The sequence below is a fragment of the Xiphophorus couchianus genome, chromosome 14 (assembly GCF_001444195.1).
Source record: "Xiphophorus couchianus chromosome 14, X_couchianus-1.0, whole genome shotgun sequence".
In the NCBI taxonomy this organism is placed as follows: Eukaryota; Metazoa; Chordata; class Actinopteri; order Cyprinodontiformes; family Poeciliidae; genus Xiphophorus; species Xiphophorus couchianus.
In genome coordinates, this window is record NC_040241.1 from 16,645,347 (window position 1) to 16,664,553 (window position 19,207).

General features: G+C 39.1%; 1 protein-coding gene across 5 annotated transcripts in view; it reads left to right on the forward strand.

The window, feature by feature from the left end:
- Positions 1–19,207, forward strand: part of LOC114157055 (serine/threonine-protein phosphatase 2B catalytic subunit alpha isoform) — a 97,025-nt gene that overhangs the window by 61,218 nt on the left and 16,600 nt on the right. For all 5 annotated transcript variants that reach the window (XR_003598080.1, XM_028037747.1, XM_028037749.1 and 2 more), the window contains exons 5-8: positions 1,040–1,185; positions 1,749–1,888; positions 9,254–9,331; positions 10,221–10,315. Coding sequence is in view for 4 of the 5 variants with exons in the window: in XM_028037747.1 (XP_027893548.1) it covers positions 1,040–1,185; positions 1,749–1,888; positions 9,254–9,331; positions 10,221–10,315 (459 nt within the window). In the remaining variant the exon portion in view is untranslated. The remainder of the gene's footprint in view (positions 1–1,039; positions 1,186–1,748; positions 1,889–9,253; positions 9,332–10,220; positions 10,316–19,207) is intronic.

A 19,207-nucleotide genomic window follows, 5' to 3' on the forward strand; every position in this document is an offset into this window, starting at 1 on the left:
GTGGAACCATTTTATCACCCCCAATTGTTTGTTAGGATAACAACTACACTAAGCTAGGCTATTTACAGTTAAGTTAGCAGCTCTCCATAACCTTCTTTACATTTATCCAGAGTCGAGCTAACGGCTAACAACTCTCGGGAGTCACATAGTTACAAAGAACCAGGCTAGCAGCTTCACTACACTGGGCTAGGCTAGTCTGAGCATGGATTACAACTAGCTTGAGCCAAGTTGAAAGCTATTTCAAGCAAGATAAACAATTACTTGGTTCCAGGATTTCCAGAATCGCTAGCAGCTTTTCTTAGCCACGCTACCAGCTCTCAGTTCTAGGTAGCTGCTAGCAATTAATTAGGCGTCTGAGTCATTCAACTTCTTTCCTGGCAGAGACTAAAATATATTAATAAGTTATTTATCAGGGTCAGTGAATGCTTAGCTGTGCAAACATTATATTTAGAAAATATTAACAACTACTTGGAACTAGGCTAACAATTACAATTGTGAAAAACTGTAATGCAAAAGTTACATTTGGAGTAAAGATCATTTGTTACAAGCAAATGTTTTGACATTAAACTGCTTTAGGGGTGGAAATTTGCTCCTCAAATTCCTCATTTCTGTCTTTGACATTAAAAAGTTGTGACTACTGTTCTCTGCATGTAAAATACTGGCTACTCATAACCACTCTGCAAAACCCTCCTCAAACAACCTAAACTATCACTTTCAAGTCCCTACGCAGGTGAAGTAATAGTCTCTTTTAAAAAAAAAAAGTCATATTTTACCTTTTATTGGTATTTACCCATGTCAGAGCTGTTTTTATTGGACTCAGTCGGTGCGGGTAGGAAGAGAAAATCAGCATAAATGACATTTACATTGTGTTCTTCTAAAACTGTTTTCGGGAAGTTTTTTTTTTTTTTTTTCGCCAGTGTTGAGAAAGCATTTCCATCCCCGACCAGGACACTGCACCAGTATTGGAGAGCAGGTTTGTTTGACTTGGCATGCTGTTTTCTTGTTCCTGCCCTGTGTTCCCCTCCCTCATCCCTGACAGGTAAAATTAAGTATTCAGAGAGGGTGTATGACGCATGTATGGACGCCTTCGACTGCCTTCCCCTGGCTGCACTTATGAACCAGCAGTTCCTGTGTGTACACGGAGGACTGTCTCCAGAAATCACAAATCTTGACGACATCAGGAAAGTATGTGTATGATCTGACATAGTCTTATAGCTGTTTTACAAAGCTGTGACTTCTGTGTTTGTTTAATCAGCAGATGTTTCTTAATTGCTTTAGAAATGGGACAAAGAGTTAGTCAATTTGCTTGTAATTCATAAAGTAGAGTTGTGTCTCCAAACTTGGATACGTAGCATTGCTGTCTTTCTTCTAAATGAAAGAAAAGTGGAAGGAAAAGAAGTTCCTTCTCTCAGACTAATTCAATAAATCTAAATGGAGTTTGTGGCTGCAATCAGAGGGCATGCATAATAGCATTTGCTCCAGTAAAGTGTCCATCATGCAGCCCGCGTAGTCACGAACAAGCGTCAGTTTAAGAAAATCATCATTTCCTGAAAGTAAAGACGTTTATGCTCGTAGAAAAAGATTGGCGTTTTTTTTTTTTTGTTCATCCATCTCTACACTGCAAAATTGATTTTTTCTTTGACATCCTCTCTGTATATGGTTTAATATTGATTCAACAGCGATTTAATTACGTGCTAAGCTGCAGTTAAAAGGAAACTTTCACAGGAGCCTCATGTTTTCCTCCATAGCTAGACAGATTCAAAGAGCCGCCAGCTTACGGGCCGATGTGCGATCTGCTGTGGTCAGACCCTCTGGAGGACTTTGGGAACGAGAAGAGCCAGGAGCACTTCACACACAACACAGTGAGAGGCTGCTCCTATTTCTACAGGTAGGCTCTCCATCTCCCAGGACGTTTATTTTATGTGTTGTGGTTGTTCTTTCTCTGCCTCTGAACGTTGCCGTCAGGATTTAGAGAGGCAGCCAGTGAGTTAGGAGCTCAATTCTGCTGCTGGTATTGAATTGCTTATGCAAGCCACAGCTATATTTTACAGTATGGTGAAAAAGTTTAAATTATTCCAATACCCTTTCACACTAGTGTGAATAAGCCAGTCATTTCAAAGGCGTGGTATGACTTAAAGATTCACCCAAATAATTTTTGCACATCTGTGACTCTGCATCTTACAGGGTCACACCAAATGAGACAGATTTTTTAATATGTCATAAAAGTCCTGCTCCTGTCAACACATCCTGTACCACATGTGTCAAACTCGAGGCCCGTGGGCCAGATCTGGCCCGCCACAGCTTTTTATGTGGCCCTTAAATATTAAATATTATGTTATCAATCAAATCAGTGCAGTTTTTATGTGGTTCCTGCCAAATTATATGAATCAGTCCCTCCAGTTTATTGAGAATTATCGTGGAAATTCACGCAAAAATCAAAAAAATCCCTGCACTTTTTTGCGTTAATAATTGGGATTTTATTGCAGATTTTTCTCAGAAATTGTCAAAAACTTTTTTACTTGCACTAAACAGCTGCCTCAACCTAAATTGATGTCAGAGTATAGTCCATGATCTATACAGCGAGTGATAAAAAGTCACATTTACCGTCATAAATAAGCACAAATATTTCCAATGTAGTACCACAAACACTTTTTTGGGGGGGAAAAATCACAAAAAGAATCATGAAATCCTGGGGGACTGAAAATATGTTCAATAATATTTAATTTTAGGAACTGATTGATATTTTAACAGTTGTGAACAGGTTTAATCAATACATTCTGGCTCAACCGGCCCTTTAAGAGCATTCATAATCTTGATTTGGCCCAAAACGAAACTCCTGTCCTTTACCATGACTGTCTAAAATTATTTTAAAAATAAAGTTATTTCTACTTATGGCTCTAGTGGTGCAATAAAATTTTATTCCCACATGATCAAGTTGATTCTTATTATGGAAATAAAATAAAGTGAGAAGGAAAAGTAATGCACCTGGTCATGATTCAGCAGAACACTGTACACTTCACCCCACTGATCTCCAATATCCTGAGGCATTTCACAGTGAAGCATTTTAAGACTTCAATTTTGAAGATTTATAATGCAAACAATACAAAAAAGATAGATGTAAAACAAAAAGAACATTAATTTGACCTCAAAACTTCTAGCTCTATGATGCGGGAAAGTAATAAGCTTTGTTTAAAGAAATTTCTTTCTAGACATTCAGTTTTCCACTCAACCCTGTAAAGGTATTCTGCTATTAAAATTGGCTTTTTGTAGTATTTGGTAATTAGATCAAAACACTCTTGTTATATTATTCACTCTTGACTCCATCATCATGAAAACATTTTTTATTCGACCTAAAAATACACGTTAGACACAAATGTGTCTAAAATGTAATGAGATGAAACGTTTTAATCAGGCGTTGGAGCGACAAGCCCCTTACACGTGGGAGCGGCTAGGTTTTTGGGAAATCATAGTCACTGATTTTACAGAAGAGCTGTGAATTCAACCCGTTGGAATGACACGCAACTTTTTATGAACCGTGCGATGCTGTGAGCGCTGTCGTGGAGCCAGCTGCTCATAGTCAGAAAAAAGCAAAAGCAATTCACCGTCCTACCACTTCCTGTTGTCTTCTTTATGGTTTTCAGTAGTAGTCACATCTTGATCTCATGTCTCCATTGCAGTTTTCCCATACAGCTGAAAAATCAATTCATCCTAGAGCAACAACTTTTTATCAAAAAACCTGTGTGTTTTCAAAATGTATGTGTTTCTATCAAGCAAGTTTATTTTCAAAATTTGAAAATAAATGCTGTGATTAATGGCAGTCAGTGATGCTGCGTTTCAGAGGAATCCCTGAGACTTCTCCGACTGTCGACAGTACTTCTGCAGCTGCCGTCGGCTGAGCCGAATAACTGAACAGGCAGAGGAAAAGCTGGGAGCAAGCAGCTTGCACTGTAACAAAATGTAATGAAGTGGCACATTACCACAAGGCACAGTCCTTTCTCTAAATGCATTCCCTTCTCCCTCCACTCCAATTATTGCCTGAGCGACTCTTATTTGCCCTCGGTGTGCCACAGGCAGGAGAAGTAGTGAGAAATGCCTCAAGGCTTTAAATGAGAGCAGACTCTTTTTATTTATTTGATGGCAGGTGTTTTATAGCTGCCTCCCTAATTGTGTTTCAATGTACCTGCTCATAAAGTGACTCATTGTGTGTCGGTTGTGGGCGTACATTGTTGTCTTTGCTTACTCTAAATGAGCTGTTACATTTCAGATCCACAAGTGGTTCTGTTTTCTCAGGAATGTCCATCACTGGGGTTTTTATGCAGCTGAAACCAGAAAGGAACGAAGGGTATGCAGCCCCCTTTTCACCTCAAACACATCACGCTAATGTCAGAAATCATCCCAGTTAACCCCTCTGACATTTTGGGTGGAAATTCCTCCCGCATCGTGTTTTCATCAGCGTCCGACGCCTCGTCTGCCCAGGGGACGGCTGCTAATTGGCTTCACACTGGCTTTCTGTATTTATGAGACAGTTTCGGCTCGAAGCTGAAGGAGAGAGACGGAGACGCTTCTTACAGCGCTCCCAGTCAGAAACCATCAGCCTGTTTGGTTGTGACTGTCTTGCAGATTTTCCCCGATGCCGCCGGCTTGCTTCGAACACGTTCACAAATGCAACTCAGGCATGAAATTGCGCATGCTTCTGAAAGACTCGCTTTTTGTTTCAGGCTCCACAAAGCGCATAGATCGGTCAACCTGAAGGAACCTTTTCTTTCTTTTTTAAAAATTCTTTTATTGATGCTATTTAATTAAAGAAAAGAATCTAAAGTGAAATCAGAAATCTGAATTATAGTCCAACAAACCAACATTTGGCTCATGTCTTCTTCTGCTGCTGCAGGAGGATTAGAGAACAAATAACAAATTAATTTCTAATAATCTGCTGGAATCTGCCTGTAGCTCGTTATCCAGATGTTTGTTGTTGCTACAAAAAACTCAAATGTTCTTTCGCTGAGATTGTTGATGATTCTTATGCTAATTAAATCAGTTTCTAGGGTTAACTTCTCTACCAATCATGAAAGCTGAAAAACAGCCATTTTATATATCTTTATTTATTAATGTGGGCTTGATTTATGAAGAATTATCTCCACTAAACAACTGCATGAAGAGGAGCAAAAGATCCAAAATAATTCATATTGCTGGAACTTCATTACATTTTGTCTCTGTGCAGCTACAGAGTTTAATGTATTTTATTGGAGTTTTGTACGATAGCTTTGGGTTGCAACTAACGATTGTTTTTGTAATCGGTTATTCTAATAAATTATCATTAAAGATAAATGTGTACATTCTGCAGATTTTTCATTTAATCACTTTTAAGCTTAATTCATATATTAGGATACATTAAGAAAAGGCAAAAAAATAATTTAATTCATTTTTCTAATGACAAAATAGGCATTTCATTGCCCAAACTGCAACAGCATGGCCTTCCTTTACTTTATCTTGGATCATTTGTAGCATCGGCAGAACATTACAGCCAAAAAAGGTGGGTTTTGTTTCTTCAATGCAAAATGTTTATATTTTTTGTATAGTTTTAGTTTAATTACTACTGAGTATGCTGCTCTTTCAGCAAATTGTCTTTTTTTAGTTTCTGTGCTCCAGTTAGCAATTTATTACTAAATTAGTTTGTTTATTTTTATAAATTAATCACAATTAATCAAATGAATCGTTTCAGACCTGTGATAGACCAACACTAAGTTGTGCATGTTTGCATGCAGCTCTCTCTATTGTAAAATACCCCTAACAGAATCAACTGTGAAGCCCCAGAGGTTTGTTAGAAAACATTTGTGAGCAAAACAACATCATGAAGATCAAGGAAGACAGCAAACCGGTCAGGAAGAAACAAAGTTTAAACCAAGGTTAGGTTATAAAGCGCTGCAGCTTTAACAGGATTTAACAGCAGCACTGAGCACTCCACAAATCTGGCCTTGATGGAGGAGTAAAAAGAAGATACCTGCTGTTAACAAGCCAGTTTACCACCATTTATGTTGAGAAATAAAGAATAATGTGGTTTTTTATGAAGATCTGCTCAAATAAGACCAAAACCAGAAGAAAAAATTGAAACGTGGGTCAGAAAACTAATACTTCATTTCACCCTGAACTCACCATTTCCATTGTGAAACATGGTAGTGGCAGCATCATGGTGTGGGAATGCTTTTTTTTTTCTCCAGTAGGATCAGAGAAGCTGGTCAGATTTGATAGGAAGATGGAGGGAGTTAACTACAAATGAATGGCCTATTCAAAGTAATTTCAACCAAACTGATTACATTTCTTCTCTATTTGATCTAATTGAGCTGCTTTGCAAAAAAGAATATACAGAAATGATGTGTAGATGTATGAAGATAGAACTATTAACAAAGGGGTGCCCAAAGTGGGTCCTGGAGGGCCGGCATCCTGCACATTTCAGTTCTCTCCCTGGTGGCAGTAACAACCTCTTCAGCAGGTCAATGTTCTTCTTAGGCCTCTAAAGAGCCATCATTTGATCCAGGTGCGTTAAACCCGGCAGAGAACTAAAACATGCAGGATGCCAGCCCTCCAGGACCCACTTTGGGCACCACTGGGTTAACCCATGCTTACACCTGCCAGATCTTTCAGATTTTTATTTGTAAAAGTAAAAATTTAAATTAAACCATATATGGTATTCTTTCCACTTCATATTTGTGCACCAACTTGTTGGTCCATCACATAAAATCCCAGAATAACCCACAGGTTTGTGTCTGTGACGTGACGAAATGTGTAAAAGTTCAGTAACCATGAATAGTTTTAAGAGGCGATGCATGTCATTATGAAACCACTGTGTTTTCTTGATTGCAGAACAGGAATTACATTTTAAAAAGGTTCTTTGAAATCAGCAGGATTCGCTGCAAAAGAGAAACATGCGGCTCGGTCCTGATTGCAGCGTGTGGGAGTTGAGTTCATCTCCGAGCGCCGATGTTGCAGGGATGTTTGAGCTTGGATCGCAGAACTTAGTTTTTTGAGCAAGCGCAGCAAATTACTTCATTGAACCACAAAACGTTTTGATATCCGAGGGTGTTTGTGTATTCTTGAAATTTTCCAAGTGGCTATTTATAACAGACACTGAAGTAGAGCCGGTGAAACGAGCACAAAGTGATACGTTTTCTTTTTAGACTAACAAACAGCCATATTTTCAAGTAGCAGCTGATTTGAAATAAAACGTTTTTGACACTAAACACAGTAAAGAAGCTCGGCTAACAACACTGAGTGGCTGTTATGTCATCAAACCAAAAATCACTTGGAGAGACAGTCTCCATTTTTGATGGAAGAAGTTCTTCCACATTCATGTTTTTCAGATGTTACGCAGCACCGTCGCTCATTCATGCAAGCTGCGCTGACTTTATTCATTACAAATGATTCACAAACCCCCGACATCCTCTGGGGGTGTCGATCGTTTTTCTTCTCAGAAACGCCGTTTTTTAAAGACGGATTGAGACGACATCAAGTCATGCTGTTTGCCGGTGACATTTTTTCTTGTGCTGTTTTTGCTGTGAGCAGACGAGGCTTCAGAGGAGGCTGCTGCTCCTGCGGGATGAAAGCTGCCTCGCCGTGCTCCAGTTTGATTGTTGGCAGTGAGGCTTTTGGTTTTACTGCTCACAGACTAAACAAGCATAAATCGGCATCTAATAGTTTCCAGAGACGGCTCTTCTTCTTTTTTTTTCCTTGAAGAAGCAGCCTAAAATTAATCATCTCCCCTTTTTTATTATAATTTCATTGAAAAATAAACTATTTAGCATTTAAGAGGGGTCAAACCTGCTGCTCCTATACAGCATATTTGAAAACGGCAAACATTTTATCAGCGAAAGAAATGTGGGTCTCCTGTTGAGGATACAGTGTATAAAAACACTACAGCAAACTAGTCTTTTATTGCTGCAGCATGATTTCACACTAAAAAAATATATAATCAAGCCTCTAGTTACAGAATTACATATTCTGTAACTAGATCAAAATAAATAAAAATAACGAAAATGAGAAAAAATATATATTTTTAGACTTTTATGTCCATTTGTAATACAAACCTTTTCTAGCTAGCAAAATATTTTTAGGATCCTTTTGTTGGTCATATGCAACAAATAGATATTTTTTTGTTAGAAAGAAAGGAAGTCTTCACAGTAGGAAAGACAGGAGAACATTCTTTACAAAGTAAGTCATTTGTGAGTTGATTTTAAAGGGTCAGAAAATGGCTAAAATACTAGTCTTAGTGGAGTAACACATATCATGTTCTTATAGCCTAGATTACATCTAAATTGATTTAGATTATTTCTGTATAGAAAACATGTTAGTAGATTTTACTAAAATGTTGTATATTTAGTTTGTTTTGCACAATAACTAATTGATTAGCTAACTACTAGCTAATTACGATTATGTATCGATAAGACAAACAGAAAAAGATTTAAGACTAAAATGTTGCGAATAATGAAAATAAACCAATCAATTCAAAAACTACAAGCAATTTGTATCAGTCAATATCGATAATAACAAATAACGATAATTTTCTCTGCCTACATCTCCCAGAATGCAGTGCGGTTCTGGTTTGGAGTAAAGTGAATATTCTACATTGAATATTGAACATTTTATTTATTAATATTGATCACATGTCTATTGTGATATATATTGTTATTGATTGACTTTCATTCCCACAACATCAAACACATTTTCCCAGTCGTATTCACTTGTGGATTAAATGTAGCATATTTTAAATTTAATCTCTTTCATTTTATGAGGCAGTGGTGCAGAAGCTCAACTCTCTCTCTCATCAATGTGTGATTAAGGATAACAAAGTTCAAAGCAAATAACTTCACAAAGCAGTAGAAAAAGTTTAAATTATTTTTCTTCATATCAGAGAGAAGGCAACTAAAGAGGAATGGTCAGATATCTCTACTTCTGTTTGCTCTAACTCGATGAAATAAAGTGATGTATTGGCAAAAATGAATAAATGTGAAAATGCAGTAAAAGATAAATGTATATATTTGTGCAGGATGATTTGTATATTTTACAGAAAATTCTGGGCTAAATGTCTGTAGGAGCTGCAGTTGGTGCTGGAATAAACTTAGTCTGTTTGTCCGATGTTTCTTTGAGGTCAATCAATAATACCTTTGGCCTTATTTAGTTTTTGCTATTGATCGTTTTTCTTGGGGCTTTCTGGGACTTTTCTTGACGTTTGAGTGAGCTAAAGGTCTCTTTTCTTCAACAGCTACCCTGCAGTCTGTGACTTTCTACAACACAATAACTTATTATCTGTCATCCGGGCCCATGAAGCACAGGACGCTGGGTGAGTGTAGCTTTCTTTGTCTTTTCCACATCACACTGTCACGCAGCCGAGCGGCTCAGGGCAGGGAGTGAAATGAGAAATCTCAGGAGGTTTCTTTAAAGCCTGTCTGGGGAGCAGGATGGGCGCAGTGTGAACTATGCGTTAATCCAAGAAATGAAAATGAATCCAGCTTGGGAGAGCGAGCCGGCCACATGTGATGCAACACGAATGAGTCATGTAGACATTGCTGAGCTCTGATTCAAAAAGTTAAGGTTGACGGGAACTCGCAGTTACAGCTGCTGCACAGTGAAAGGAGGCACAGCAGGACGCGGAGGGAGAGTTTACCCTGCTTTTATACATCAACCAGACGCCACACTCTTTGAAAAGATGAAAAAATAAATAAACGGGTTACTGGATGTGTTTAGCTGATTTTTTGTTTTTTTTCCTCTGAGGAAGGTGGGAAGGCTCGGCACAAAGTTGTTTACCATTGCACTCCCACTGTGTGGCCACATGGGACACCTCGCCACTTCTCGGATATGAATCCGACCGCACGTCTAATTGCACTACTCCGCATCACTTATGTCCAATAAGAAACTCACAAGGGGCCGTTTACCCTCAGGTGTAGCACGCGAGACGTCGTAAGCTGTAGTCGCACTCAGACATTTGCGGCTTTATCGAGAAAGTCTGAACTTTACGGCTAGATTCAGTTACTGCCACCTCGCTTGAGTCGTAACGCTGGGATTTGCCCTCCTTGTGGGGGGACCAAGGTGTCCACAAACATCAGCTCCGGACAAACACACATCCAACGTGTGCAAACAAAAGGGCCATAAAAATGTCACCGCCGATCACATCACGGCGGCCCGGTTGTTCTAAGATAAACTAAATGCCTCTCTTTTGGGTGTTTCCCCAGATACCGCATGTACAGAAAGAGTCAGACCACTGGCTTCCCGTCCCTTATCACCATCTTCTCAGCTCCGAACTATCTTGACGTCTACAACAACAAAGGTAGGTTGAGTGATGCTGTCACTTTTGTAGGCTTTGAAATTTCAGGACGAAAATAGGACCTGCTTGTCTAAGAACGTCCCTTGAAAATAGTTTTGCATAATGGCTGATTTGGCTTGTTTTGGACTAAAATTATATGTCAGAATATATTACATTACCATCTGCCTACAATTGCTTCTCATATTGTGTCATTACTAATGTTTTAAAAGCTTCATAAGGACACCACAATTTAAACGGGGGATATTTTTGTGAAATATTATAGAAACGTACGTGTTAATAGAATTAGTCTGTTGAAAATAGCTATTTATGTTTTTAGTTACTTGCTACAACGTTAAGATTAAGCTAATCTTCAGCATTTGATATAATTTGACAGCCTTTCAGCTGTAGCTGCTTGTCCCATATTCCCAAATGAAACATTTGCTTCCTTTAAGGATTCACTGAATTTTTCTAATTCTTAATATTAATTGTTGTTTTTTCAGTTTTAAACAATCCAAAGTGTTGAGTTAAATATTAGATTTTTGTTTATATGTAGTATTCTTAACATTTTGAGCATCATATTCAGACTCTTTGTGATTTTATTGAAAATAAATCGCATCGTGTCACAATTACAAATTTTTCTGGACGATAAATTGTCCCAGAAATTATAGCGATATTATTGTCATTTTAAGACTATTTTCAACTAACATCATAATGATTATGGCATATTACTGCAGATATACCCTCTTAAAGATTAGAAAAACTAATTTCTAAAGAACATTTAACACTGGAAAACGTTTTAAATATCCAAAATAAATAAACAAAACACCAAAACAAAGATAATTAAAACAGATTAGGAAGTCTCCATAACCACAATTGCATTTCAAAAAATATTAATTATTCGGTTTAGACTAGGAAAACAGGCTAAAGAGGAAGGTAGTGCAAGCTAATTACTTACTAAAATGCCAGCTTTTCAACAATGTTAAAGGGAATCATCTCTTTATTTATTGCTATCCAAATGGAAATGATCGTTCTCATTTTAGTTTATCATGAGATTAATTGATTTATTGCTTATTGTGAAGAGGCTTAATCATATCCATCGCCCACATTATCATTGTCTTACAAAGTAGCTTTGTTCCCGTTGCACATTCTGGTGCCTTATAAGCTGTGCTTCTGCCTCCAGCACCAAACTGGGTTGGCTTTGTGCTGCAAGTCGGCACCGGCCCCCTCCCATCCGCCCTCCAGAACAGACAGTATCTGCTCTTACTGGACGGGGGCGGATAGAGGGTGGGGTGGACTATGGGATGGATGCGGCGTTGGGCCAAGCACAGGAAATAGAAATGGGAAGGAAAGAGTGATGGGGCTGGTGCATGCAGTTTTGCAATCCATCTTGTGATGAAATGCCATAAGGCTGCAGTGTGGCTGCTGGGAGGACCCAACACACAGGAGCCAGGGGTTTTCCTTTCTCTGTTTTCCCCTTTCTTTTCTCCTGCCCTGTTTTGCAGGTATGCAGTCTTTAATGTGAGCTTGTATTACCTTCTCTCCATTTTGTTTTTCTATTTATTTTTCCCCCACATGTTGCCTCCTTCGCAGTACCATAAAGACAGAAATAGCGCAGCTGCCAGGGTCGTTGTTTATTCTTAGGGAACCTTTTTGTTCCATCCCAACTAATCTTCCGATGGCTCGCAGTCAACACAATACAAACAAACACACTTGTGACAGGCTTGTATTGGTTGTAGTTTTGGCTTTCTACCACTTGGAAAAATCCTTTGCATGCTTTGAGCACCGTTTGGAGAAGTTAAAATATCTCATTTTGGCTGCCAACTGGACTGCAGTGATTATCAGATGGGATTGCCGTTTGTGTTTGGTTGTCACTGCTTACCTTTGAAAGGCAAATGTTACCTATTTTTCTTGTCTTTTGATGCCTGTCAAAACTTTCTTTTTGGCTGTCTCATAATGACTAGTTTTTGGCTTCCTGTTATTACCAATGTAATTATTTGTTTCATCTGTCTGTTTACCTGACTTGATCATTTAGATATATTTTTCTCTCTCTGTTAGCTCATTGTCTGTCCTATTTTCACCAAGTAAGCAGCAGCAGCAACAGCTAATGTGTTGTTTTAATCTGTTAGTAGGTGCAGGTTTTCTGTCTCTTCTAACATTTATTGCATAAACATGCTTCACTATTGGAGTTTTTTAAATCTATCACCTGGAAATCTCCATCAAGTGATAGAAGGCCAACTTTGTAATTGTCTTTATGTGTTTCTGAATGTTCAAGTCTGAATCTATCACCGCTCAGAGTTTTCGGGTGTGATCATTAGTTTCTAGCTGTAATAATTGAAGCTGACTCTTGATAATTCCCTTTTTAGGTCCAAAGATAAGTTCAGTTTTGGTTTCCTTCAGCTGAGTTGATTTGTTTTGTGCAGCTTAAAGGGGTTCAGTGTCATTTGGCGACATTATGATGTATAATGTCTATCATCTGCGTAGTTATGACGGCTAATCCTATTTGAAATAATCTGAGCTAGCAGGAACATATAGATGTTGAATACAAAGGGCCCAGAATTGAACCTTGGAGTACCCCACATGTTGACCCATACTGTAGAGCACATGTGTCAAACTCAAGGCTCATGGGCCAAATCCAGCCCGTCATAGCTTTTTATGTGGCCCTCTAGATTCTAGACTAAACATTAAGTGTGCTTAAATATTATGTTATCAATCAAATCAATGTAGTTTTTTATCTGGTTACTCCCTAATTATATCAATCAGTCCCTCTAGTTTCCTGAGAATTATCGTAGAAATTCATGCAAAAATCAACAAATCCCCAGACTTTTTTGTGCTAATAATTGGGAGTTTATTGCAGATTTTTTTCAAAAAGTGTCAAAAACTTTCTTACTTGTACTGAACAGCTGCCTCAGCCTTAACTGATGTCAGATTATAGTCCGTGATCTATAGAGTGAGTAATAAAATGTCACATTTACTGTCATAAATAAACACAAATATTTCCAAATTAGTACCACAAACACTTTGATTTTCACTGGAAAACAATCACAAAAAGAATCACAACATCCTGGAAGGACTGAAAAGACGTTCAATAATATTTAATTTTAGGAATTGATTAATATATTAACAGTTTGTGAACAGGTTTTATCAATACATTGTGGCACAACCGGCCCTTTAAGAGCATGAATGATCTTGATTTGGCCCAAAACGAAAATGAGTTTGACATCCCTGCTTTAAGAGCTTACAGAGGCTTTTTGGCGGTGGGGAGAAAAAAATGCATTTCTGTGGACTTTTGGGCTGCATTTTTATTAATGTACACCACATTCAAATATTTAAAAAAATATCCTTTTTGGAACCAAGATGGAGCATTTTAAACGGATTTTCCATCAATTCATACCTGCAACTGTGTAAGCCTAATAATTTTCTGTAATTTGCATAAGTACATGGTTTATTATTTTCTTGGACAAAGCACCAAACTGGCTCCAGCCCAGGGGCCTTTAATCTTCTCAATCCGGCCTTGCCTCATGTGATTTTAAATTTTTTTTTGTCTGATAAAACGTTACCTATTGACACTAAGACGGCAGCCTGACGCCTCTAAATCACTTCACGTTGCCGTTCAGGTCGGCTTTCTATGACGACCCCTCCTACACTGAGGTGGCACTTAATTGAGAAACAACACAAATCGTGAATCCAGATCCACTTTATTTATAAAGCTTTTTTTTTTTTAAATGTGTTCATCCAAAGAGCAGCACTAAAACGGGTCAAACCAAGACACGAATTATAACTAAATGGAATGAAAACAATAAAAGCAGAACAAAACATACTACAAAGACAATTAGTGTGTGAGAAACACTTTCACAGTGTGTCAAAAGTCTCTGAAAATTAGTGTTTTTAAGAGAGATTTAAAAACTGCAAGAGAAGAAGCCTGTCTAATATTTAATAACATCTTGCTCCATTGTTTTGAAGTCACGACTGAAGAGGTCTGATCTCGTCTGAGCTTCAGTTTAGGTTTAGGTGCAACCAACAAAAACTAGTCAGCTGATCTCAGGGCCTTTGAAACATAAGACTGAAGCAGGCCATAGAGGTACAAAGCAACAAGACCCTTAATGCATTTAAAATAACAAAAGAAGGATTTTATAAGTCACTTCTTTGGCACACAAATCAAAGGGTTGCAAATCTTAAGTTTGTGTCTAATATTAAGGTCTTAAAATACCTTAAATCAATTTAAACAGTAAGTTGGTCTTAAATGTCTTGGCAGAACTACTTAATATATCTGTATAATGGATATTCTTTTTCTTGAGGACCTTTTTGTCAGGCAGAAGTTTGATTTACACTGGTTGAGGCTATTGGTAACTAATATACCCTGGTATACTAGCTTGCTAGCTTTTTTGTGTCTGTCATCTAAGTGCTAGTTTATTGCCAGTTGGTTGAAAAAAGGTTGTATGTTTCTGTGGGATCTTAAACTTCATTCATATTGGTTCTATAAAAAGATCTTAAAAAGTCTTAGTTGGTGAAACCTGAAGAAACCCTGAGTCGCGTAGAGCCAAGAATATGCTAACTGGATAGATAAACTACTTGCACTTGATTTTATTTAAGTGTATCGGGGTGAAGATAGAGTATATACAAATGCACAACATGTTTTTTAGTTATTTTTTTGTTTTGTTTTTTTATTCAATTTGAAAGCTTTTGTCATTTTCTTGCAATTACACACAACTTTGTATAGGTCTATCTCATTAAATCCCAATGAAATAAGCAAATTATTCAATATTTGTAAGATACAGTTTATGCGGGAGATCAGAAAGTAGATTTCCAAGCACTAACCATCCAAGTTCTCATGTAACAAATAAACAGTTACCAGTCCTGCTGATGCTCCTCCAGTCAGTCATGTAGGTGGTCTTCATCGGTAGAACCCAAACCGGCATCATGAATCGCAGCGCTCTCCGCTTCGTCCACCCAGCTACGCCCCTGTGATTGATGGCCAGTCGAGTGGGTGCATAAATCTTAACGGCGAAGGAGGGAGGCATCAGCAGCTCCCATCAATCCTGCGCCGGCGGGGGGGTGAGGAATCGACCAATGAGACGTCTCCACGTGGGAGGAAAATAATGTAGCGAAAAAAATCCACCTCCGCTCAAAGTGGGGGAAGCAGGAGTAAATGGAAGTTGTAGCTGAGGCAGAATAATCAAACGAGTGAATGATCAGAAGGATGTGACTCTCTGAAGAAGCCACCTGTTGCTTCTTCTCCCTGAAATGTGGAGCTTTTAAATGAATCTGTAGAGTCTTTAGCTGATGACCGGCTGTCCGTCAGCAGTCCGCTCGTTCCGGCAGAGCCTTGTAAGAGGCTGTTTTAGATGGGGAAAAAAAATGGCTGCAGGGATGTGACAGTTTTCCTAGTTTCTTTCTTCTCAGTTTAAGTCCGGAAGGCTGTGCAGTGTAGGAGGAGAAAGGTCGACAGGTTGAGGGAAATCAACAATGCCTCTTGGACTCCTTTCATGTTTAGTAAAGAGATAGCAACAGGGTTGATGGAGTGGAAATTTACATGAAGGGAAAAAAAGTGAAAGGATGCCAACGCGGAGACGACAGGTATCGGTTTATGCTTCCATTTCCTCGCTGCGTTCAGCGAAATGGAACGGGATGATCGGCCTCCGGCTCCTGCCGCTGGAATACAGAGTAGGGCGGAAGCTCGAGGCGATGAGGATGCAGGAACGCTGCGGGGAATTCATCTCTCCCCTCTCACATCGAAGTGCCAGGAAGAGAAGAAGAATATCCCCTGCCTGCAGATGCCTGTCCATCTGTTAACACTCCGGCCCATTCTGGGCGTCTCTTTCGGTTTACTGTAAACTAAACTTTTCACGTTCAGTCCAACAAGACTAATGAGCAATAGATGCTGGAAATGCACCAATACATCACCAGTATTATTAGACAAGTATTAAATAAATCAATTAAAATTCTGGTTCCTATATCGTTGCATTCATTAGTGGGATCAACATTTTGTTGAGTTGGGCTTTATATTGTCACAGTCTTCCGATTTTGTTACACTATAGGCATAAACTTAAATATGTCTTACCTGGATATCTGCTATTATTTAGACAGGGATAAGGGCAAAAAGAAGCTTCGACCTTGATGTAAAGTTTGTGGCAGAAAAATAACACCAATATGAAGATCCATGGAACTAAATACATGCCAATGCTGGAAAAAAACACAATTAAAGGTCAAAAATTGACTCAATGCTGGGATGGAAGGTCACCTTACAGCAGGACAAGAACCTCAAACATACAGCCAGAGCTTCAGTTGAGTAGTTTAGGTCAAGGGTCATGATCGCCAATCCGTCAGGGCCGGTAACATGAAACGTTTAGTTGTGACTCTGGGTCATCACACCTGGATCAAATGGCTGGATTACCTCTTTAGTTTGGAGTCGAGTTCTCCAGAGTCCTGCTAGTGATGAAATTATTTGATCTGCAGCAAGACTTGAAAATTCATAGGTTCATAGTTGCTCTGACACAAACTGATTTCACTCACCAACATCCAGATGTCAGATGGGAAATCTCACAAAACTTCTTGAGTTCAGAGTACAGTAAACAAACATGGCCGACTAGTAAGATCCAATTGCTATAGTTTGTGGACTATTTTTAACAGAGAAAAAACAAAACAAATCCGGCGGATTTGTTCTGTTTTCTGGTGGACCATGCCATCTTGCTTTCTGATTGACTGCATGAACATTGAACGGTCTGTATGTTTGCCCCCGAGGAACCAATGCAATCCAACAATATTGATGATGTCAGATCAGAGCAGTCCCGATGTTCTTCCAAGCAGACTATATCTTAGCACTGCAGGACTATCTCCTTAGATTATCTTTAGAGCCATCTAAAGATAAGATGGTTCTTATCTCTTGATCGTAGTGTCAACACTATCAAATTGGCGGGAGGTAGAGACAAACCCTCTGACACATTGGTTTCAATTCCAACCCTGGTCCTCAAGAACCAAACCCTGCATGTTTTAGGTGTTTCCTTGCTGATTAACAGGCTACTCCATCCCTCGATGGCAGGCAGAGGAGGTCATGCAATCATTTGAAGAGTGGATTCCTGAGGACCAGGGTCGGGAACCACTGCGCTGAAAAACCTGCAGCTACAATTGTAGCAACAAGTACTAATACTATTACCCAGATGATAAATTATTTCAACATTTTCAGACAAATTGTACATACTCTGTTGGTTATGATGTGAAATCCCATTAAATTACATTCCAGTTTGTGGATTTAATGGGATTACATGTGAGTAAATAAATAAAGGGGTGTGAAAACATTCGAGAGTCACTGCTGGTACAGCACGTTTTGAAAAAGAAACCATCCAAAAGCTTGACTCTTGTTTAAATCCAGTGTAAACAAGCGATGAGAGGTGCAGTAAGTCCCTCCCATCCACGTATTTCTCCGCTTCTGTGAGCCGAGGTCTGAACGTAACGAACCCAGAATGCCTGGATGGCCGCCTTTGAATACTAACCAAGTGAAACTTTACACTGCAGGCAATGCAGACAGATATGCAGGCAGCATTTAGTGCTGTGGAAAGACGGTGGGAATCTCCCTATGGTACCCAAACAGATTTAACAGTCCTCGTTACCAGGGAAACCGGCTGGAGGCACTCCCTGTTGAATAATTGATGAGCTGGTGTCGCCTTACAATCTCCCCGTCTCTGAGTTTGTAGCGGATTTGAGCCTCAGTCTGAACCCGAATGCGCTGCCGGAGCAGGAGAGACCTCTAGTGGCTGAAATGTAGAGTTGCAGAGATCAACAAAGCTGTTCTGGAAAGAGAAATGGAGTTGTTTTCTGATAATAAATGAAGCTTCTGAACAATATACTTTGTTCTTTTGAATGGCTGACAGCAGGGGGAACTGACCTTGCTTGTTTTCCTCCATCTGGACTTCAACAGCTACATTCAATCAAGTCGATGTTTATGCGGCAAGTGATGTTTATGCGATGTCTGCCCACGTGTGCAGCTGCCTTCACCGCCTACCCAGAGCTCTGACTGAGGGACGGACGTCAACTTTACGACAGATTCTGTTGGTGTTTTTGATAAAGCTTTAGGTTTGTGCTTGAAGAGAGAGAAGTCACCGCTGTAATGCTCTGATTGTGGCGTCTAAACACTATCAGACAAACCCCGTAGTGGTCTGTCCTGATTTGTGTTGCACCTGAGCTAATAAAATGGTTTTGAACCAATCTTAATTTCTCTTTCTGTTTCTCAGGAATCAGACATTGTTCTTATTTTTTTAGAGGTTGACTTTTTGATATTTCTCCAAGCTTCAGAAGGTTTTCCAAGTTTTGCTTTGGACTTAAGATGGTCTATATCTGCTTCTCCATGCAGGGACGCAGTCGTGGTTGGTTCTTATTTTTAGCAGTCATCGGACAAAAAGCGCCGATTCATCACAGGTCTCTTCTCTTCAAAACAAGAGAAGAAGTCCATTGACCTTTTGTCTAGGCACTAAGGATTGCCAGGAAAGCAGTTTCCTTCGTAGGATGGCTGGATTGAGCCCAAGTTACAAAAAGACTGTCCATCCTTCCTGGACGGGTCTCTCCTTTTAGGCGTCCGCAGAACAAACGAGAGAGTTTAGTTGGAGAACAGGATATGTGGGTTTGTCCACCTGGACCCGTTACTTCCACAAGCTGATCTTGAGTAAGCAGAAGACAACAGATTGATGAATGAAAAGTGGCTGAGAAAAGACGCATTGAATCTGTAAAACTATGAAAACTGCATCTCAAGACAACTTTGATGGTACCAAAATAATATTTCTAATAATCAAACTGTGTTGTCTTTGGTTTAATTTAAAGATCCAGATAAAAAAAAAATAGGAACTAATTGTATCTGTGTAACAAAATGTCTAGTTCTAGATTTGTATAAAGCGAAACATTGGTTCTCCATGTTTGATTCATGTTCTG